Raw genomic sequence first — 22,625 nt, forward strand, 5'->3', positions numbered from 1 at the left:
ATAGACAATTTTCCTAGGTAATTAATTAATTTCCCGATAATGAATATAAAATTCAGGATTATATATAACCCAAGATATAATCATTTAATATGAAATTGAGCCCTTTACAAAATTAATTACAGTGGACATTCATTTGAATGATCAATTAAATTTGTTTTGATAACTAAAGTATACTCTTCACGTCTTTTAGACATTCTAAGAGGGTTTTCTTTTTGTCTTCGATTCTAGACCCGATCGTATTGAAGAAATAATAGCATCTATTTGTGTATACAAAATAGATGCCTTTATTTTACGAGAAAAGTATATTTGCAGGGACCTATATACTAGTATATAGGTCCCTTATACATTGGCTTTTAAGAGTCGGGCTTGGATGACACAGCAAGTATCTATTAAAAGGGTCGGGTTTGTTCTTCACATTCCTTTCTGCTGAACCTTTCAAAGGTAAAGACGGATAACAAATGCTTGCAAAAAATACATCTAATTTTTGCTTTGTAATTTTAAAAAATCGTATAATTTTCCATTTATGTATTGTTTTTCAACCATTTTAAAGCTTTTATTACTGTTGATGTTTATTAAATAAGGCGGATGATGTTGGATTCAAAATTTTTACGCAGCAGACGACGCACACGCGGTTATGCCAAAAAATAATTAATTTACCATTGTATTGATATTAAATGATCAAATATTGGTTATTAACATTAATTATTGTCTTTTTGTTTCATACTGCGTCGAAATCGGAAAATGCAAACCCAGAATAGGGGAACAACAGTATGGAAACTTGGTCGGACATTTTTTTGTGGACACAGTGAGGATGGGTCAAAATATAAGTCAAAGAAAAGAAAAGCAAATAATCTGTGAACCAGTTGGAAAACCAGACATTGAATATACGTATCATCACAATCCAATATATCAGGTACATCCAACACCTTTGAAATACATAAATCAGTGAATGTTTATACTTGATTAATCTTTGCCATTGTAAAATGAGACAAAAATATAAGCAGTAGTCTGCTTATGCAGTGTATAGATATTGCTTCTAAAAATCCTTTCCTTAAAGTGTTACCTTTCAAGCTTAGAGTGTAGAATTTATTTCTATTTTTAAAGAAGGGGGGGGGGGCTTACTAAGGAAAAACTAGTAAGTTTCAAACAAAAGCACCGGAAAGTCAAGCTGAAAACAAAATGTATATAAATATAACTACCAGTAAATCCTACAAAATTATGTCACAATAAAATAATCTTTCAAAAAATACATTCAAATAATATTTTCTTTTTACCATAGAATTCTCTCAAAATAAGGACAAAAGACTTACATTTGCCTGGAATTGTTCAAAACTAAGGTCAAATTAATTCAATAGATTGTGCATAGATGCTATTGTTAGGTGCACATTATACAGCAGCCTTAACTTTGCCATTTGTCCAGTTATATTAGTAGAATGTTCTGGATCTATTATACATTTATATTAAGTTTCTATTTGTGAGAGGATTAAGTTTAGTTTTTGTGTAAATTCAGGTAGTATGTAATATAACAGATACAATGTTCTGTGTAATTGTAAAGTAGAACTTGGTGAATCTTTCAAATCCAACTATTAGGCACTACTTACAACATGGCTCAGACTCAGCAATGATTTGTTTGGAGAAACAATCAATTTATGAAAGCATCAGAACCAAAGAAAGCCCTAACATTCTTGTTTCATGAAAGAATTTGTAATTAAAGTTAGAGCAATAGATTATAAAAATAAATAAATAAATAAAATCTGTAAGCAAACCACCTTATCATATATCTAGTGTGTGATGAATTTAAATAAAAGGGAGAATGAAACCACCTATCTTGCCCAGAGAAGAGTATTGTTATATTTATTTAAATGCTCCATATCACAAGTTGTTACAGATTTACACTCGAGTTGAGCTTCTAACTCAATATATATGACTTGAAACGGGGGGATCTTAATTGTGTGGGGTCTGGGAGCAGTAAACCTGTAGAAAAGGCCTTTCTCAAGTCTCGTATCTTTAGGTGCTCTCGTTGAGAATTCTATTTGCTAGCTACTAAAAAATGAAATGATCTTGTAATACAAAAAGGGGGGATTTATCATTGTTAAACCACATAGATTATCAATCTCATATTGATTAAGTTTGAATGAAAAGGAATATGCAAATATTTTTATATTAACATCCATTTTCTATTACTGGAATTAGGATATCTTTGTAATGATCCTGTAGAGTGCAAATGAAAGGTTGGAAATTGCAACATCTTGTACAAGAATGTTTTGCGATCACTTATTAATGAATACATGTATATCTTAATGACCAATTATTAAATCAAAAAAGTAAATACAGTCAAACCTCATTGTATTGAACTTATTGGACAAGAAATAACTTCAATTGAGATGTCGAATATTTGAGATGTCAATATTAGAATGCTTGAGGAGTAGGTGTCAATCTGAAGTAACCATTTTATTTAAGTCATCAGTGTTCCAAATACCAAAGTTAATATTACAATTACTTCTGTAAAGCAATTAAAACTTATAGAGAACATTCATCAGATTGTATGTTGCAAAATGAATATATGGTCTTATTTTAACTATATTTAGTTGTCTTTAGACATCAAAATTGACCCAAAGAAAAACTTTGTCAAGTACATGTACCTTAAATTCTTCATAATGTAGCAACTATTTCTCAGAAGAGTCCTAGAAGGATGCTTATATTTTGTAATTTTATACAGATAATGCTGATTGTTTGACTTCGGGCATTGGGCTTACATTTTAATGTGTTTGGATCTGAAAACTCCTAACAGGGTGCTTATATTTTGTAATTTTGTACATGTATATAATGCTGATTCTAAGACTTCAGGATGTACATTTGGTTTACATTTTAATGAGTTTGGTTTTGTTTTTAATCAGAACACCAGAAAAATATAATTTCCTTTTTGGATCAAGTCCATACTGATAGCAGTACTAGTTATATTCAGGCTCATTGCATATGAAAATATATCTCCAATTGGTGTCATTAATAATCAAATATCTATACCTAAAAGAATTTTATACTTTGCTATGCATTTTGTACTACACTGGAACAATATGGTCATGCAGAGCTGTATAGAGTTCTGATGCACATACATGTGTCACAGGCATTAATAATGTTTATTGAAAGACTCTTTATCAGAGGTAAAGGAATTAACACATAAATATGATTAGTTGAGTATACTAGTATGCCAAGCATCTGTAATAAAATTGCAACCTAAAAATCACAGGTTCAAATTGGCACTGTCAACGTGCCAGATATCTTCATTGCAGCTAAACTGGTTATTGGTAAGTATAAATTTGAATAAACTTGTTACATGTATCAGGTAATGTATCTTTTTCTAGGAATATCATTAAGACCAGTATATATTTTCAAAATATCAATATTATTATAATTAACAGTTCTACAACCATTGGTAACCATAACTAAGTAGTGTGATATATTCTTATAATTGTGTAATCTATATTTGGGTTGGGAATCTCCCGAGAAACTTGCATATTTAGGTATCAATAGGAATATAGTGAGATTCAACCTTGAAACTGGAGTTTTTGAAATGTGATTAAGGATTTCAAATAGCTCTGCTTAAAATTGCTAATAAGAGAGTGAATGTGTCACCCTCGGTGATATGAAACTTGGTTCATCAAATAGCAGCATATGCATTGGCTTTCCTAGCAATTTTCATGGATTGAGAATTATGCTATATGTAATGATAATGAATGAAACTCCCCCTATTTGGTTATAAATCTCCAGATATTTGTTTTGATTAGTTACAACCATGTATATAAAACTTGTCTTGGCTAATAGACAATTCAAAACAAAATTAACAAGCAATGGTAAACTTTATGTAAATGCATTGCAAGGTGGCATATACATCTGTGAAGCAGGATATAGTAGGGAAGTTTCTTTCTACAAGACCAAAGCTTTATTAAGAATATAGGGAATAGATTTTCCTGTTATTTCCCGGTCATGACAAGAAGCACACGGCGGGTGTGACCGGTCGGCAGAGGATGCTCACTCCTCCATGGCACCTGATCCCACCTCTGTGTTTTAGAGGTCTGTGCACATGTTTGCTCTGCTCCACATATTTCATTGGCAAGTTTTGATTACTTAATGTGTTATAGCACCTTTCTTAATAGAGGAAAATTCAAAATTTATTCCCAGTCTGCTGAAGGATTAAAACGTGTGTAAGTACCCAGCGGGAAGGGGGGTCTTGTGCCAGCTTGCAGCCATGTGGTGTCTGCGCACACCAAGTCAACTGATAACTGAATATTTGTGTGAAACTTGTACTGAACTGTCACCTTGTTGATATGCTAATGCTAGTGTAAACTAAGCTAATAAGCTTACTCTTGGTGACAGTGATATATACTTTAGAGCTGTAATATATAGTACAACTTTGAAATATGAAAAAGTTTGATATTTGAAGTTTGAGATGTTTGATCTATCAAGTTTGAGATATTTGATATATTATGTACAAAATTTGATATATGAAGTTGATATGCTTGATATTTGAAGTTTGAGATATGACTTTGATTTTGAACAGTTTGTATGTTGATTTTGAACAGTTTGTATGTGTGCTGACCCTCCGCGGTAAACCCGGGACGGTTAGACTTTGAAACACACATGAAGTTTGAATTTGGTGGGATTGCCCAGTTGAAATGGCATCCCACAATGTTTGTATTTTCTTGTGCCACGGCCAATACTCGCCACAATAAATAAGTATAAATTCTATACTGAGTTTTGTGTCATTTTCTCTGTATAAATAAAAACTAGGAAAGTACGTTTTGTATTATACATAAAACATTATTGTACAATTCTTTAACACCTTACTCAAAACAAAATCCATGTAATTTTGTAATTCTATAAGATAAGAAAGAAGTGAAAGAAATCAGGCGATCGAAATTGATCGCTAGTAAATTAAAGAGGGATAATTCCAGCACTGCTCTAATCAAAATTTAATAATCACAGTACTTCTTTTTATAAAATATGAAAAACACCGAATATTCGAATCTTAAATTCATATTCGAATATCAACTCATCGAATGAATATTCGAATGTTCGAATATTCGTTGCCATCCCTAGAAAATACTCATGAATTCAGTTTTCGAATTCACAAATTTGTCTTATGTTGAAATTTCTCGAATAATAGAACGTTTTAATGACCAGACTTTTGTCTTACTGGTTGTTAAAATTATAAAGAAGAATATGATACATGTACATATACTAAATTATCTCTGTGTTTCCTTTACTTTAATTACCAATGTCATATTCCACCTCCTTTATTTTCCTGGTAATAAAAATATGATGTGGTATGTACATGAAATATGTGTAGATAACGAACAGTATTCGAGCTCAAAAGTCCATTAAACAATACAAAATAGAAGCAGAGCAAACATCAGAGACATCTAAGACATCAGAGGTGGGATCAGGTGCCATGGAGGAGTGAGCATGCCCTGCCGACCGGTCACACCCACCGTGTGCTCCTTGTCTTGATCGGGAAATAACGGAAAAATCCGTCGACAATTCAGTGTGTAAATAATGGCCTAACAATTAGTATAAAAAAAGTCAGTCAGCATTTGACTTGATGATAGATTGTATTTGCTGACTAGGTCATTTTATCAACCATCGAACTTACGAAGTGATGACTTTAAACGAGACTTTGATATTCTTGTTTCATCAACTTGCTTGTCAATAACTTACCTCGTTTTAGAAATTGTTCATACGTAGAGCATGCTCTGGCGTATCGAATCAACGGAGAGATATAAACTCCGTATGCAGGTGATAAGGGTATATTGCTGCATAGGTAAGGGAAGTTGACGATAGAAAAGTTTAAGTCATCACGTTTATCATAAAGCTTTGTTGTTAGATTACCATTAACGCCTTTTTCTAATAAAATATCCAAATATGAAACAGTTGGGCAGACTCTCTGGTATCTTTTATCTCAAGCTCACCGGGATATATCGTGTCAACATAAGAATGGAAATAACCATTGTTAATTTTGTCGATATATCTAAATGTCGAGTTGAAGGCCACAGCCAGTGTTTTCTTCTTTTCACGTGAAAGATTTTGAACACATTCTGCTTCACATGAGTACAAAATAGGTCTGCTAATAACGGGGTGCAATTGGTACCCATGGGAATTCCAATAGATTTTTGGAAGACCTGGTCTCCAAAAACCGCATAGATATTGTCAATCAGAAACTCGAGCATCTTTTTAATGTCAACTTCAGAGTATTTGTGTGTACAATCAGATTGTTTTTTAACAAAGTAATTTTGCAAATGACCAATGACAAGGTTAAGTAAATTTACGAGTTCCATTTTTATTGAAAAAGCACCTGTCAACGATGTCAGAAAGTCTGGACTTTAATTTGTCGTGGGAAATAGTTGTATATAAAGTTGAAAAGTCGTAAGTTTTTAGCTCACCTGAGCTGAAAGCTCAAGTGAGCTTTTCTGATCACCCGTTGTCCGTCGTCCGTCCGTCAGTCCGTCTGTCCGTCCGTCTGTAAACTTTTCACATTTTCAACTTCTTCTCAAGAACCACTGGGCCAATTTTAACCAAACTTGGTACAAAGTATCCTTGGGTAAAGGGGAGTGTAAATTGTTAAAATAAAGGGCCAAGTCCCCTTACAAGGGGAGATAATCAAGAAAAGACAAAAATAGGGTGGGTTCATTAAAAAATCTTCTTCTCAAGAACCACTGGGCCAGAAAAGCTGAAACTTATGTGGAAGCATCCTGGGATAGTGTAGATTCTAAATTGTTTAAATCATGACCCCCGGGGGTAGGGCGGGGCCACAATAGGGAATCCAAGTTTTACATTGAAATACATAAGAAAAATCTTTAAAAATCTTCTTCTCAAGAACCACAGGGGCAGAAAAGCTTAAACTTATATGGAAGCATCCTGGGGTAGTGTAGATTCTAAATTGTTCAAATCATGACCCCCGGGGGTAGGGCGGGGCCACAATAGGGAATCAAAGTTTTACATTGAAATATATAGGAAAAATCTTAAAAAATCTTCTTCTCAAGAACCACTGGGCCAGAAATACTGAAACTTATATGGAAGCATGCTGGGGTAGTGTAGAATCTAAATTGTTCAAATCATGACCCCCGGGGGTAGGGCGGGGCCACAATAGGGAATCCAATTTTTACATTGAAATATATAGGAAAAATCTTAAAAAATCTTCTTCTCAAGAACCACTGGGCCAGAAATACTGAAACTTATTTGGAAGCATCCTGGGGTAGTGTAGATTATAAACTATTCAAATCATGACCCCTGGGGGTAGGGCGGGGCCACAATAGGGAATCCAAGTTTTACATTGAAATATATAGGAAAAATCTTAAAAAATCTTCTTCTCAAGAACCACTGGGCCAGAAAAGCTGAAACTTATTTGGAAGCATCCTGGGGTAGTGTAGATTATAAACTATTCAAATCATGACCCCTGGGGGTAGGGCGGGGCCACAATAGGGAATCCAAGTTTTACATTGAAATATATAGGAAAAATCTTAAAAAATCTTCTTCTCAAGAACCACTGGGCCAGAAAAGCTGAAACTTATGTGGAAGCATCCTGGGGTAGTGTAGATTATAAACTATTCAAATCATGACCCCTGGGGGTAGGGCAGGGCCACAGTAGGGAATCCAAGTTTTACATTGAAATACATAAGAAAAATCTTTAAAAATCTTCTTCTCAAGAACCACTGGGCCAGAAAAGCTGAAACTTATGTGGAAGCATCCTGGGGTAGTGTAGATTCTAAATTGTTTAAATCATGACCCCCGGGGGTAGGGCGGGGCCACAATAGGGAATCCAAGTTTTACATTGAAATACATAAGAAAAATCTTTAAAAATCCTCTTCTCAAGAACCACTGGGCCAGAAAAGCTGAAACTTATATTGAAGCATCCTGTAGATTATAAATTGTTCAAATCTTGACCCCTGGGGGTAGGGCGGGACACAATAGGGAATCCAAGTTTTACATTGAAATATATAAGAAAAATATTTAAAAATCTTCTTTTCAAGAACCACTCGACCAATAAAGCTGAGACATATTTAGAAGCATCCTGAGGTAGTGTAGATTCTAAATTGTTCAAATTTTGACCCCCGGGGGTTGGGCGGGGCCACAATAGGTATATTAAAAGGGGGGGGGGGAATCTGGTAAAGAACAGCATGGCCAAAGTTACTCAGGTGAGCGATGTGGCCCATGGGCCTCTTGTTATGTTGTTGATGTTGGTAAAATTTTTGTGATTTCAAATGTTCCAAAAGTTCCTTGGAATTTTTTAGTCTGATTTACACCACTTCTCGAATATATTTTTGCATTGTACTCTTGAAGTTTCTCCTTCACTACATTCAATATCTTAGTGAGGAACAAAGAAAGAGGCTTGGTAGAACATTTACTGGAACCCACTATGTATCTTTGTAAGGATTTTTATGAAGTCTCGGAATCCAATATAGATATGGTAATTCAAATTCATTTTGGTTGTTGGGAATATTAAAAATATTCAAAACTGACATATGATTTTGAAGAATGTCTTCCTTAGAAAGGAAACTATCCAATGCAAAAAGTAGTGTTAACCGACGATATACATGGGTTTTTTTAATTTTTAAAATCCACCCTGAAGTCAGCAGACTGTATTAATTCAAGTATACCAATTTTCACATTTATTTATAAAGCTTTGCCAACTGCCATTAGAGTTAATTGTCTAAATGTACAGGATATAGACTTCAAACATTCCAATGATTTTATCTCCAATCAAAATCCCAAACAATTATACAATTCATTAGCGCCGGAAGAGAGAAAAAGTGAAAGGCTCTATGTTGGTTGACGAAAATGAAAGGTGGTGTGCAAAGGAAAAAAATGAACTAGAAACATTTTGAAGAATTTCCTCCTTAGAAAGGGAGCTGTGGGTATAAGTTGGATTACCACTTTTTACATGTAATACTGTTTTTTACATAAAAGATCTTCCAAGTTTTTTTTTTCCAAGTTTATCAAGGGTTACAGAAACATTTTGGTAAACAAAGACTTCATGAATATTTTTATTGAAATACCTCGAATGACCCCACTCAGCATCGGATGGGAAAAGTTTTAACTTGCTTAAGGACAATGCTTTTATATGACATGAAACCTTTTTACAATTCCATTCATTGCAGAATACATTCCTGTAGACAATGTCCTACTAATGCTCACTGAATTTTAGATAATCTCTGTACCTTTGGTTCTTATTGTGGAGAATCTTGGGGAGTACAGTACGACGACATATTCGAGAGGTGGTATACCGGTGTTGTAGAGTAGGATTTCTCCCATAGACAGCTTTCTCCCGGAATTCGTACCCCAGAGTAGGGCACCCCCCCAGGAAATCTCATACAAGAGCCAAATTTCCCCCTATTTCTTTCTCAGAGTAGGATTTCCCCTATTTTATCTATGCTTAAATCAAATCGACAATATTTTGGTTAAGATTTAAATAAAAGTCAACTGATTTTTTTTTATGGTTATATGGGTGTTTTTGACTCAAGAATTGTCAAATTTAGTAAGAAATCTTAAAATATATAGTTAAAATCATTGAGAGTCAACCCAAAATTTTAACTCATAGGAATTTGTAAACTTTGAATTAGTCACTCAAATAATCGTAAAAATTCGATGTCTTAACACCCTCTGTCGGCACAGTAGTACATGCTTGCTCACGAATTTTAAAATGTATATCAGGCCATGCACCTTTAGTGATTTGATAATTTGTTTAGCCTTTAAAAGACCAGTATTTTATCTTTGAATCAACCCTTTTTACAAACAGTGTGTGATAAATTCTAAAATTTAGGTACTAGTAATTGATAGGTTCCACATACAATTTTGTGAGTTTTTGAATCGAATAGTTCTTCAAAGGGGAAAAAAGGGAAAAAAAAGAGCTAAAACCAAACATAAAACAATACAAGAAACATTGCTTTTGCAAGCCGAAACATAAACATATCCCCTCGACCCCAGCGGTGTAATATTGGGTTTGAAAGCAGAGTTGTTTTTTTTTTAATTTTTAAAAAAAATTTTTAGAAATGAATTACCCATTTTAGTTCCATGTCAACGGCAGATATTTCGGAAATTTAAACACCAGAATCTTGGAGAGGCACTTATAAATGAGAATTATTTAAATGTAGTTTGAAATACAATTGGAGGAAAAAAAATTCTTTTAAAATAAATAGAGGATATTCAATGTTTTGTAGATGAATATGGAATTTATTTCACGAGTAGGACAGGATTTTTTGATATTTTCACGAGTGCGAAGCACGAGTGAAAATATAAAAAATCCTGTCTCACGAGTGAAATAAATTCCATATTCCATATTCACACGATAAATTAGAGAACAGGTTTTTTAGACATCATGGACAGCTGCTTCTTCAATAAGAATGGAACATGATAATTAAGTTATCAGAAGATATGTTGTATTCTTACGAGGCAGAATTTATTCAAAACTTCTATATGGAAAGAAGAATTCTTTTACTGTAGACTTCAGTTCGATATTTAGATTTATCGACAATGTTTTATCAATTAACAATATTCAGCTTCATTCTTACGTTGATTCAATATACCCTATTGACCTCGAAATAAAAGAAAGTTCAGAGTCTGACACATCTGTTTCATATTTGGATGTTCTACTAGAGAAGGGCATTGATTGGACACTGACAACTAAACTATGATAAACGTACGACTTCAATTTTCAATTGTCAACTTCCCTTATTTATGTAGCAATACATGTATTCCATTATCACCTGCATATGGAGTTTATGTTTCCCAGTTGTTTTTATATGCCATCTGTTTTTATACACCCGTAATCGAAGATTCGGAGACATATAGTTTTTGCTGTCTGTTTGTCTGTTAGTGAACAGTTGGTTCTAGGGTTTTCATACTTCACATTTGTATTTCATTTGATAAGTCCTTTCCTTGGGTATAAGTATTTTTGACCTTTTGAATTTGACCTTAGAGTTTGGCATACATTTGAAAAAAATTTTAACCTTGGCCATAACTTTTGATTTATTGATTAATTGTATGTTGTTTTACGTCCTATTCGAGAATTTCCCCACTCTTATAGATACGTCAACAGATACCGAGGTGAAGGGCTTCAAATTTAGACCTTGACTCGACACTCAGGGCCATTGAGTAGTGAGGGTTCTTTATCGTGGCAACGCCTGCCGTGACACAGAGCCTCGGTTCTTAAGGTCTTATCCGAAGGACCCGCAATTTTCATTTCAAAGTGCCGAGCGCTTGGCGAAGGAACAGTTGCTACCTATTTTTGTCGCGACCGGGGTTCGAACCCACGACCTTCCGACCACGGAGCGAGCGCTCTACCGACTGAGCTACCGCTAGGGTTTATAACTTTTGAATGACTGGTGCTAGTGTTTTGATGTGACAAAAACTTTCTTTGGGTACAGACAATTTTAACCTTTGACCTTGACGTATTTTAAAAAAACTTTAACGTTGAATTGCTGGTGCTGAGGCTTTTATATTTCACATGTGATTTCCTTGTGACAAGAACTTTCCTTTTGTACAGGTAATTTTGACGTACGATTTTTATGAACTTTATACAACCATTCCAAACGATAAATTAAAGAACTGCTTTAAAAACTGCTTTTCAATAAGAATGGAACTTGCAAATTTTCGTATCTTGTGATTCGTCATCAACAAAATTACTTTCTGAAAAATCACTCTGGTTCTACACATAAGCACACTATAGTTGATATTGAAAGGATGCGTGAGATCTTCATTGACAATATTTATATGGTCCCCGGAGACCAGGTCTTCCAACAAACTGTTCGGATTCTAATAGGCTCTGATTGTGCTCATTTATTAGCCTACCTGTTTTTATATTTCATTTGAAGCAGAATTTATTAAAAAACTTGAGAACATGAGAAGAAGAAAACACTTGTTGTTGCCTTCAACTCGACATTCAGATATATCGACGACGTTTTATCAATAACAATAACTTCCATATGTCGACTCGATGAATCCTAGTGAACTTGAAATAAAAGACACCACAGAGTCTGCCACATCTGTTTCATATTTGGACGTTTCCTGACTTTATACAACAAGGGCCAGATAACAACTAAATTGTATAACAAACGTGATGACTTCAACTTTTCCATCGTCATCTTTCCTTATTTATGTAGTAATATACCATTATCTCCTGAATATTGTATTTATACCTCCCAACTTATTCTTTACTCAAGATCATGCTCTGAGTACGATCAATTTTTACATCGAGGCGGCTACGCCAGATGAGCTGATGTTACAGGGACTTTAAAGTTAGCATTTTCGTAAATTCTATGGTCGTTATAACCTTGTCAGCAAATATATACTATCATTGGGTCGTACTTTGGCTGACGTGTTTCATACAAATTATTAAGCCTTTGTTTTTGTTTTTGTTTTTTGTTTTTGTTTGTTTGTTTTTTTTACTTAATTTGACTATGGAATATTCCATCTACTTGAGTAATATTCAGGATATTGTTTGTAGATTTTTTTTTAGATCGATCACGTTGTCTATACTTCGTATGAACGGAAAAACTATTGTTAATTGATAAACTTCGTCAATATAATAATGTAAATGTCGAGTCGAAGGCCACAGCAAGTGTTTTCTTCTTCTCATGTAGAAGATTTTTCAATAAATTCTGCTGCATAGGAATATAAGAACAGGTCAGCTAACAAAGGAGAACAAATATGCCCATTGAAATTTCAATAGATTGTTGAAAGACCTGGCCTTTAAAGACTACATAGATGTTGTCAATAAGGAACACCAGCATCCTTTTGATATCAACTTCTGATACTTGTGTGTACAATCAGAGTGGTTTCTAACAAAGTTTTTTTTTTGATGAACAATTGCAAAAACTGAAAATTTCCATTTTTATTGAAGAAGTAGTTGTCTATGATATCAAAAAGCCTATCATTTAATCTATCATAAGTAAAGGCTGTATAAAGAGAAGAAATGTTGTACGTTTTGATGTCACTGATGCTTGAAAAATTTGGTGATTTTAAATTTTGTAAAAGTTCTTAAGAGTTCCACTTTCTCCTTTCCGGCAGTTAATATTTTTGTGAGGATTAAAGACAGGGACTTGGTTGAGCAATTACTGGAATCTAGTATATCGAGTATATATCGAATAGCCGAAGAAATTACTGGGGAATCATAATTTTCGTTGCGGTTCAATTTTCTTCGATTTCCCGGATACCCCTTATTAATTTACAACCTCAAGTTTGAGTGACATGTTACAATATGTTTTGTAACAAAACTTTTGCTTGTGAAATTATCACAACGAACTTTCAGATGTTACAGCAATCTACGAAAATTATTGAATCCTTGATATCTAATTTAAACATATTCTGTAATAAGATTTTCGGGACCATCGGTCCCCTCCTAGGCAAAGATATAATTATATCATAAATTTAAAACAAAGTCAAAGATTATGAAGGGAAAAAATAACTTCTATGATAAATATTATTTATACAAATTGTCATGTTCTTAATTTTGTATTTACTCCCTCCCGCTAAATTCAAAATTTAGAACATGACATATGCCTGACGCGAGAACCACGTGCTTTAATGAAATATAGCAGATATAAATCTAAAAGTCGGTTAAGGTCCTCAGAAGCTGATGCTATATTTGGTTTCAAACAAGTCCTGACTTCTAATAACAGACCCAAGATATTTAATTTTTAATATTGAAATGGAAGTCACAATTTCATGCATCGCTGATCCGATTAGTGCACTTGTCAGGCACGTATGAAATAAACATTTCCAGGGACTGCTTCATGTCAGATGATGGCCCATCTAAAAGACCAGACCTTTCCCCCTTTTTAGACAGTCTAATTTGTTTCTGAATGACACACAGTTCTAATTACAGAAAGGTTCACTATTGGTTTTATATGAACACCACAATAAGATGCAATACGAACGTCCCGTATTTTAATTTCCTTTGAGAATTCGTGCATTGTGGTAACAATCTCTATTTGTAGGCACTATTGATAAAAAGAGTCAGCTTAAGATAACGTGCAAGGAATATTAAACCATATACCCTATATAAGTTTTTAATTAACATCCTTTTTACAAACGTTAATTCTTTATATATGTTCAAAATCTTTATGACGTTGTCATGGCTCTTTATTTTTAGCTTTTGAACAAAATTCTTCTCAGGTTTCCAAAAATAAGAAACCAATTTTACAAAGTCAATTAACATTTATGTCTGGTATTTGCTATTTATGAAAATAAACATCTTTACTTTGAAAGTGTGAAAACAACATTATATATTTATTTTTAATTTCTAGCAGTTCATTCATTAATAATAAATTGAAATTGACTTTACGAGATGTCGTCGATATCGATGAAATAAGAGTTTCTGAATGAATTTATGGAATCTTTCTCTGTAATTCTTTTACAAAGCTCGAAAAGAGGAAATAACGTCACGTCCATTATCAATCATGTGAAATAAGGAGGTTTATAAGATCACGCACGCAATTATCGGATTTTTAAAAAAAAAACATCCCAAGAATTGCTAAGTTTAGTTGATGAGAAAAGCGTAAAAAGAACCACCTAGGTTTATTTATTTCAAAAACGTGAGATAAAATGTAAAATATATATATATATTTTAATGTTTCACGTCTTTTAAAGTGTCTTTTTCTCCCAAGACATTGATATGTTTTATCACTCCTACGGAGTGATCTTTTAATCTCTCCTGACCCAAAGACTAAAGTAAGTGTCTTTGAAGTTTGCCGTCCGACTGTCTGTCGCTAATTGAAAAAAAACCTTCTTGAGTTCTCCTCCTTAACAATTAGACAAATCTCCACTAGGCTGGGAAATGATTATCCTTGGTTTTTAGATTTTGTCAAAACAAAAGGTGACGCCCTTTTTCCAAGGGGAGATATTCAGGGAATTCTAAGCAAATAAATGGTAGAATCATTTAAAAAATTTTCTTCTCAAGATCCATTAGGCCAAAAAGATAAAACTTATGTTAAAACATTTTAAATGAGGGTACATCCAAGTTTATTTATATCATGAACCCTAAGGAAGGGTAGGGCTGGAATAGGTGATTCTATACATAAAGAAAGATATTTTTGTATATTATACTGATAGGGAAAAATCTTCCCACAAACCACTTGGCCACGATAGTCATAATATATAAATATCAGCAAGTGTTGCAGACTCATGCTTTTTTCTCTCCAAATTATGGCCCATGGGGTGGGGTGTTGGGGTGGGGTACAAAAGAAGATCAAAATCATAGTAACACATGGAAACCTATAGGAAAAAAATCTTCTAAAATGTTCTCCTTAAGAATAAATTCAAGTTCAATTTATTCGCTCAAACCAGAAATATTGATGCATGGACAGGATGACCATGGCTGGTCATATTAAGATGCAAGTATCATCATGTGTTTGTTCACATTTTAACACCCCTTCCCCCTTTGGGGTAAAGTGGGGTTTTTTACGAAGGAACATATAGGGACTTCTTAAAAAATATATATTCTTCTTGAGTTTGTTCAAATCATGGCCGGGTTAGGGTGGGACCGCAAAGGGGATCAAACTTTTACGTGGGAATACATACGCTGACTAATAATACGATATACAAATTCCAATGAGGCCGAGTTTTTTGTTCGAATAAAATTAATTTTCCTAAGAGCGAGATGTCCTAGGGACATGTAGCATTCTGGTACATACGCAAGATGATTTTCCCCGGAATCCGGATTTACCTTGCTTATAACTTCAAAGTCCACGCAATAAAAGCATATCAGATAGTGCAGATCCAATTTTTTTCAATTTGTTTCCACGAAGATAGGGTGGAGCCACAATAGGTGATCAAAGTTTCACATGGCATAACTAAGAAAATAAAGGAATATTTTAGACCACGATTTACAATGTTATTCATGTCTATATACAAGCATTCTAAAGTTTGCAGTTACATATATATTGTTGAATGCTCTTGGGGATAACTATAGGTTGTGAACAAAAAAAGAGAGATTCAAAGTTTTGGATTGGAATATACAGAGAAATGAAAAAAAAGAAGAAGATTTTTTGAAGATAAACAAGACCACTTTAAATCATAATTAATACAAACATTCCCCAGTCCTGTAAATTCAAGGTAATTCAAATTAAGGACACTCTGTTTATAACGGGCTTAAATCGGAGATGTTTCAATTACTATACGTACATGTATATGGGAATAATCCTTTTTAAAACTTTCTCCAAAACAGTAAAGATGTTGTCATGTTGTTATTCAGGGTGGGTTCCGATGAAGTGTGGATTCAAGTCTGGTTAACCCATGAGTCCATGACCCACTGGAGCTAGGGCGGAGTCATTTTTTTATGGGAATATAGAGAAATATTTTTTTTAAAAATCTGATGAAGAACAGCACTCCTAATGATAAATATGCACTGTCTGTTTTTTTTCAGTGCTTTATATATTCAGAGTTTTATAATATATAATGCACGTTTTACTATACAGGAACACGAATGTAAGATACAAAATTAAGCAGCTAAATTACCATTACAACTGTTATATTCTCCCAACTCAGTAAAGAGTTGACGCCCTTGTAGCAGTGGTAAGAGCGTTTGCTTTGGATTTGCGAAGTAAAGAGTTGATCCTTACGTCATGGCTTCGAATCTCACTGCAAGACTTGGAGACCGGTCCTTCGGATGAGGCTGTATGAACCGAGGTTCCGTGTTGCAGTGGATGCTGGAACGAAAAAGATCCCTCACTGCTCAAAGGCCATAAGTACCAAGTAGAGGTCAAAATTTTCAGCCCTCCATCGGCAAGTGGTGGCCTCTCAATATGAGTGAAATATTCTTACAGGGACGTTAAACAAACACTTAATACGTTTAAAGGGTTATTTATGACTGTAAATTTGCTTCTGTTTGAGTGTTTTTCTGTATATTTCCATTAACTGTTTTCACTGTATCCTGATTGTTCAGTACTTATTGGTGAACATATTTCTTTACAACATAACCTGACACCCTTAATGATATCCATCAATAATTTAACAGTACTTTGACGTATGCAGAGACAAGAAATGCCTTTATTCAATTCCAGAAACCGAAAAAATACCAAAGGTGACAGAAATATACACTGTAATCAATATTTCCCTCAGTAATTGATGTAATTCTGAAGTTCGGTAATTTTTAAATGTTTTTCTATATTCACTTGAACTTAGATGTTTGAATGCTGTAGCAACAATCTTGTTAAAATATACTTTTTTTTGGAAGGTTTTCTTCAGTTTTTATTTTTGATACTCATATTACGCCAAACACAAATGATAACAAACATATCATTATTTTTTGTTGAGGTTTTCTACGATTAAAGTGTCAATTTTTCCAATCTGAGATTGAAAATGATAACACGCAAAACTTCAAGAAAGAATTCATCGACAAATCGCCAAATTTTTCATCAGTAACATCAAAACGTACGACGTTTCTACACTTTATACAACATTCCTCATGATAAATTAAAAACTAGACTTTTTGATATCATAGAAAACTGCTTCTTCAATAAAAATGGAAGTCGGAAATTTTCTTATCTTGTGATTAGTCATCAACAAAATTACTTTGTTAAAAAATCACTCTGATTCTACACACAAGTACTCTGAAGTTAATATTTAAAGGATGCTAGAGTTCCTCATTGTCAACCTATTCCTATGAAGCAGAATTGCTTGAGAAACATCTACATGAGAAGAAGTGGCTGTGGCCTTCAACTCGACATTTAGATATACCGACAATTTATTATCTATTAACAATGCACTATAGTTACTTTCATTCATTCGATATATCCTAGTGCACGTGAAATAAAAGACACAACTGCCACGTCTGTTTAATATTTAATATAATATATGTTTTACTGACTATAGACGATAAGGGCCAACTAACAACTATATTTAGGACAAACCATGGTCACTTTTCCATCGTCAGTTTTCGTTATTTATGTGCATGTAGTAATATCCCGCTATCGCATGCATGTGGTGTTTATCCCAATTAACTCGATATTCAAGAGCATGCTCCGAGTTCGATCAATTTTTGAACCAAGGCAGCCTACTGACATATAAGTTTATGTTACAGGGATTTCAAAAACCTCGTTTAAAATCAGCATTTCATTAATTTTATGGACGTTATAATGATCTTGCTAGCATATTTAACCTACCATTGGGTCTTTTCTTTTTGGGTGGGGCTGACTTTTTTCATATCAATTTTTAAGTCATTATTTTAATACTGAAATGAACAAAGGGTTTCGTCTACCTCATCAAAACATAGGACTGACAGCGGGTGTGATCGGTCAACAGGGGATGCTTACTTCTCTAAGGCACCTGATCCCACCTCTGTAATTTTCAGGGGAGCGTGTTTTATACCCTCTTTACAGAATTGTTTTGTAAATAGATTTTTTGAGATTGATCACTGTTCGTTATCTTCACCTTTTTCGTTCATTTTAAACAGATTGAAAATGAAAAATCACGTGTTTAAAGTTATTTAAGGTATAAATAAGAAATACACCTCTGGAGCTAAGAAGAAGAGTCGTTTTGCATGGTTGATTTTATCTAATGCCCTAGAAGACTCTTTTGGGAAAGAAAATCACATTTAATTGAATGTATTATTTCATCATTGATAATTTGAATAAACATTGATATTAATAAACAAGAGAATATCTTTCAAATATACAGAATTAACATTTAGTAGTGAATATGTAACTAACGTGTGTTATGTGACTCTTCAGCGAGAGCTCCAAATTAATCTTTAAGATCTAAGATACTAGTACTTCAAAAAATTGTGATAGAAATTTTGGAACAGTTTGTACAGGCTTTATTATTGCTTAATCACTTACATATGTTGTAGAGTAGGATTTCCTACATAGCCAGCTTTCACTCCGAAATCTGTACTCCCCGAGGAGAAATCTCACACTACAGCCAAATTTCCTTCTTTCTCTCTCAGAATAGGATTTTCCCTCCTTTATCAGTGGTAAATCATATCGACAATTTTTTGCCCAAAAGTTTAAATTAATGTCAACTGATTTTTAATGGAAATATGAGTGTTTTCAACTCTAGAATTAAAATATTTATTTCAAATCATTCAGTCTTAAATTTTAACCTATAGGAAATTATAAATTAATTCACTCAAAAATCGCAGAAATCGATTTCTCAAGACGTCTCTTGGCGCAGCGGTACCTGTTTTTCACGAATTTTAAAAATGTGTATCAGGCCTAATTTAGTGATTTGATAATGTGTTTGCCCTCTACAGACCCAGTTAAATGCTTTTTACAAAGAGTGATAAAATTCTAAAATTCATATTATTGACCGGTATATGGTGATATTTTGGCAGAAACCGCCTTGACCAGATGAAAAGAATACTGATTTTAATGCTTCAAAAGAATGTCTGGGTAGTAACTTACATGTAGAAAAATGAGACTTAATTTTATCAATTTCATACTTTCGTATGTTTCAATGGAAATTTTAAATGTTGAATACACAACTAGACTTTTTGATTACATTTTTTGAAAAGTCTCATTAAGATTGTCTTCTGCGAGAGCACCAGTTGGAAAATTTTAGAAAAGACACTTATAAAAATGTGTCGCTCCGTCTCCCGTTATACATAAGTACAGGTAAGTACAGTAAATGTTATTGGGGGGGGGGGGGATTGGCTCTGGAGGAAATCGCACTCTATTACGTAAAGTAGGATTTCCCCACGGAAAATTAAATCTAGTTTGTGATTTCTGTAAGGAGAATCCTACTCTAGAGTCATTTTTTTTTTCGTGGGGGGAAGTCTAGAGCATAAATCCTACTCTAGAATTTTATTTCGGGGGAGGGGGAGAGGAAAGTCTACTCTACAAGATCGGTATTTACCACAAAGCTTTTCTTTAAGCCATCCAATTCTTCTATATTATAGTAGAAAATACTCGAAGCCTCAGGTGAAGTTGGATTTTTCAGTGAATACACCATATTTCTTTTTATATGATCACATTACAATGTAGATCAATCATAAACGCATTAATTACATTTACATGTATACATGTATTCAGAAATTCAGAAGGATATTTTGGAGAGATTTCAATTTCTTTTCAGGTTTTTGCACTGAATTTCAATAAATGTGAGAGAATACAAAGTAGATATCTTGGAGAATGGATAAAATAAATTTGAGTACCCTATGTCTTTTAGTGCATTTTGAAATTTAATTTGTTACGAACATTAAATTTTAGGCTCATAACAGTAATATTGTCTGCCTGAACATAAATGAATCCTTTGTAAATATCTTTGAACTTCATAAAACGCATGGTTAACGTAGTACCAAATTCAATTAACTAGATGAGAAGAAATAACCCTGCTTTGGCTTTAAGAGTGTGGGTTGTTTTGTGGTGTATATAACGCACGATTCTGAAGGTTTTCACTATTACTCTCTGAACACCGCGGTCGATAGAGGACAGCAAGAGTCAACGCGCACTTGTCTGTAAAAGTTACACATCTTCTAGAGTTTAAATTTCATTGTTGTGCCTTTCATTGAGAAATTACAGCTTAAGTCAGGAACATTTTTTTTTTAATTTTAGAGAGAGGAGCCTGAATAGACAGTTAATTTAAAAAATGGCTACAAATTCGTGTTTGACCATACACGAAAATATTTCTTTTTTAATCGACAAAGAGAATTCCACAGACGTGTCTTTGCTTCCGCCCAGGGATTACCCGGTCCAGTACCAGGTTATTTCCGTGATTATCGGTATTGTGATATTTCTGGTTGGGATGATTGGTAACATCCTCGTCATTGTGGTGGTATGTAGGACTAAGTGCATGCATACCCCCACCAATTGTTACCTCCTCAGTCTGTCTGTCGCTGACTGCCTCGTCCTCCTCTCTGCTACCCTCCCCTCCATTCCAGAACCATTTTTTCACACTGCAGAATGGCCCTGGGGTCGTGTTTGTTGTTCTCTTTTAGTGTTTCTACAGTATCTTGGAGTTCAAGCATCTTCATTATCGATAACAATGTTTACCATCGAGCGATATATCGCGATATGCCACCCTATGAAAGCCCAACGCATGTGTACGGTGCAAAGGGCCAAACGGATTATCATCGCCATTTGGATTTTCACGATTCTGTACTGTGCCCCTTGGTTGGGACTTACTGCAGTGGTGACTGACCCAAGGACACGGATCCGAATGTGTGTCCACCGACTAGAAAGGGAGAAATATCTGGCTTACTACCTCACCGATCTCATCGCCTTTTACATCGTCCCTCTCCTTGTGTCCGGTATTTTATATGCTCTGATCGCTAGGATTTTATTTATTAACACTCTTCCTCGTTCTAAATCTGAGGAACATCGATGTCCAAAGACGGATAAATGCCGAGTTAAGACCTCTACAACCACCTCTAGAAAACAGGTAAGATTCAATTTTCATCAATATTTTCATGTTTTCCTGTATTTAAAGTAAGAATTGTCAATGTTATGGTTAAAAATCTGCCTGCTTAAGTAGACAGAATGTCTCGAATTAAAAAAGGAACTTTCAGAGGAAGTCACGTACAGAGACAAAATACGTTAAAATCATTGTTTCATTAATTGGAGAGAGAGAGAGAGAGAGACAGATAGATATGCTTGACACACAATTGTATCCTGTTTTCCTAGCTAAAGTTACTGTGATATAATTATTAAAATTTTACACTTCATGTGTCATGGGAGAGAAAATATAAGAAAACCGCAGTTTGGGGATGAGAACTCTTGATGCATGTGTTGAAGATATGTAGAATTTTATAACATAACACGATAAAATTTCAGCTCAAATTGCAGAGATGTAGTTAAAATATGTGCAATTTTTGGACATTATCAGTGTAAAATGAAATAGGAAGATAACGAACAGTATTCAATCTCGAAAGTCCAATGAAACGATACAAATGCAAAGGATAAAAATTCATTTTTAAAAAATGAAAATTTTGCTGTATAAAAAAGAATATATTTCTCTGTTATTTTATTTGGAATTTCTCAAATTAAAAAAAGGAACTTTCAAAGGAAGTCAATTAAAGAGACAATTGTTTCATTGGATGGAGAGAGAAAGAGAGAGATTTGTATTATCTTTTCGTAGATGGCATAAAATGTACGAGAGTTCGTTTTCCTAATGAAGAAAATACGTTCTGCTGGGGAAAAACCTGGAACATGAATATAAAGCATGAGACCAAGGTGCCTTCATTTGCAGGATTCGCCGCTCGATCATTAATTAATCTATTTAAAGAATTATTGGATGAAATAGTTCTATTGATAAATGACTGAGTGATAATTACAAAAACAAATAAAGAAGAATAAAATTGTTTGGATATAAACGAAAAATAAAATTTCTTTCTATTCCACATTCATGTTTAATTCCATCCTTAAATTAATGCTAAAATCAAATTCTTAATTGAAAAAAAAATTAATATCTGGAGAGGATAAATAAAGGAAACATTCTTCATCTAAAATGGTTTGAAAGAACGGTTTTAAAAAAAACTTTTTCATTTAGAACATAACTATACTCAGTCAATCTGCTGATAAATTATTCCGATTTGGTATAAAAATCACTACTGTATGTCTTATCTGCGCGTCGGCAACGCATTAAAACTTAAATGAGACCTTATTTAGTATAGGTAAATTTCTTCTAGGGGCAAAATAAGA

The 22,625-nt window shown here is 33.9% G+C and overlaps 2 protein-coding genes across 2 annotated transcripts in view; both read left to right on the forward strand.

The window, feature by feature from the left end:
• Positions 1-22,625, forward strand: part of LOC133175507 (DNA topoisomerase I, mitochondrial-like) — a 118,149-nt gene that overhangs the window by 7,731 nt on the left and 87,793 nt on the right. The gene's annotated exons all lie outside the window — the stretch shown is intronic.
• LOC133175510 (thyrotropin-releasing hormone receptor-like) overlaps positions 20,457-22,625 on the forward strand; it is a 41,746-nt gene continuing 39,577 nt past the window's right edge. The window contains exon 1 of the mRNA XM_061310629.1: positions 20,457-21,366. Within this exon, the coding sequence (XP_061166613.1) occupies positions 20,575-21,366 (792 nt within the window). The 5' untranslated portion in view covers positions 20,457-20,574. The remainder of the gene's footprint in view (positions 21,367-22,625) is intronic.

The sequence above is a fragment of the Saccostrea echinata genome, unplaced genomic scaffold (genome assembly GCF_033153115.1).
Source record: "Saccostrea echinata isolate AGI-Se365-2 ecotype Australia unplaced genomic scaffold, CSIRO_AGI_Sech_v1 ptg000062l, whole genome shotgun sequence".
NCBI classification, from domain to species: Eukaryota; Metazoa; Mollusca; class Bivalvia; order Ostreida; family Ostreidae; genus Saccostrea; species Saccostrea echinata.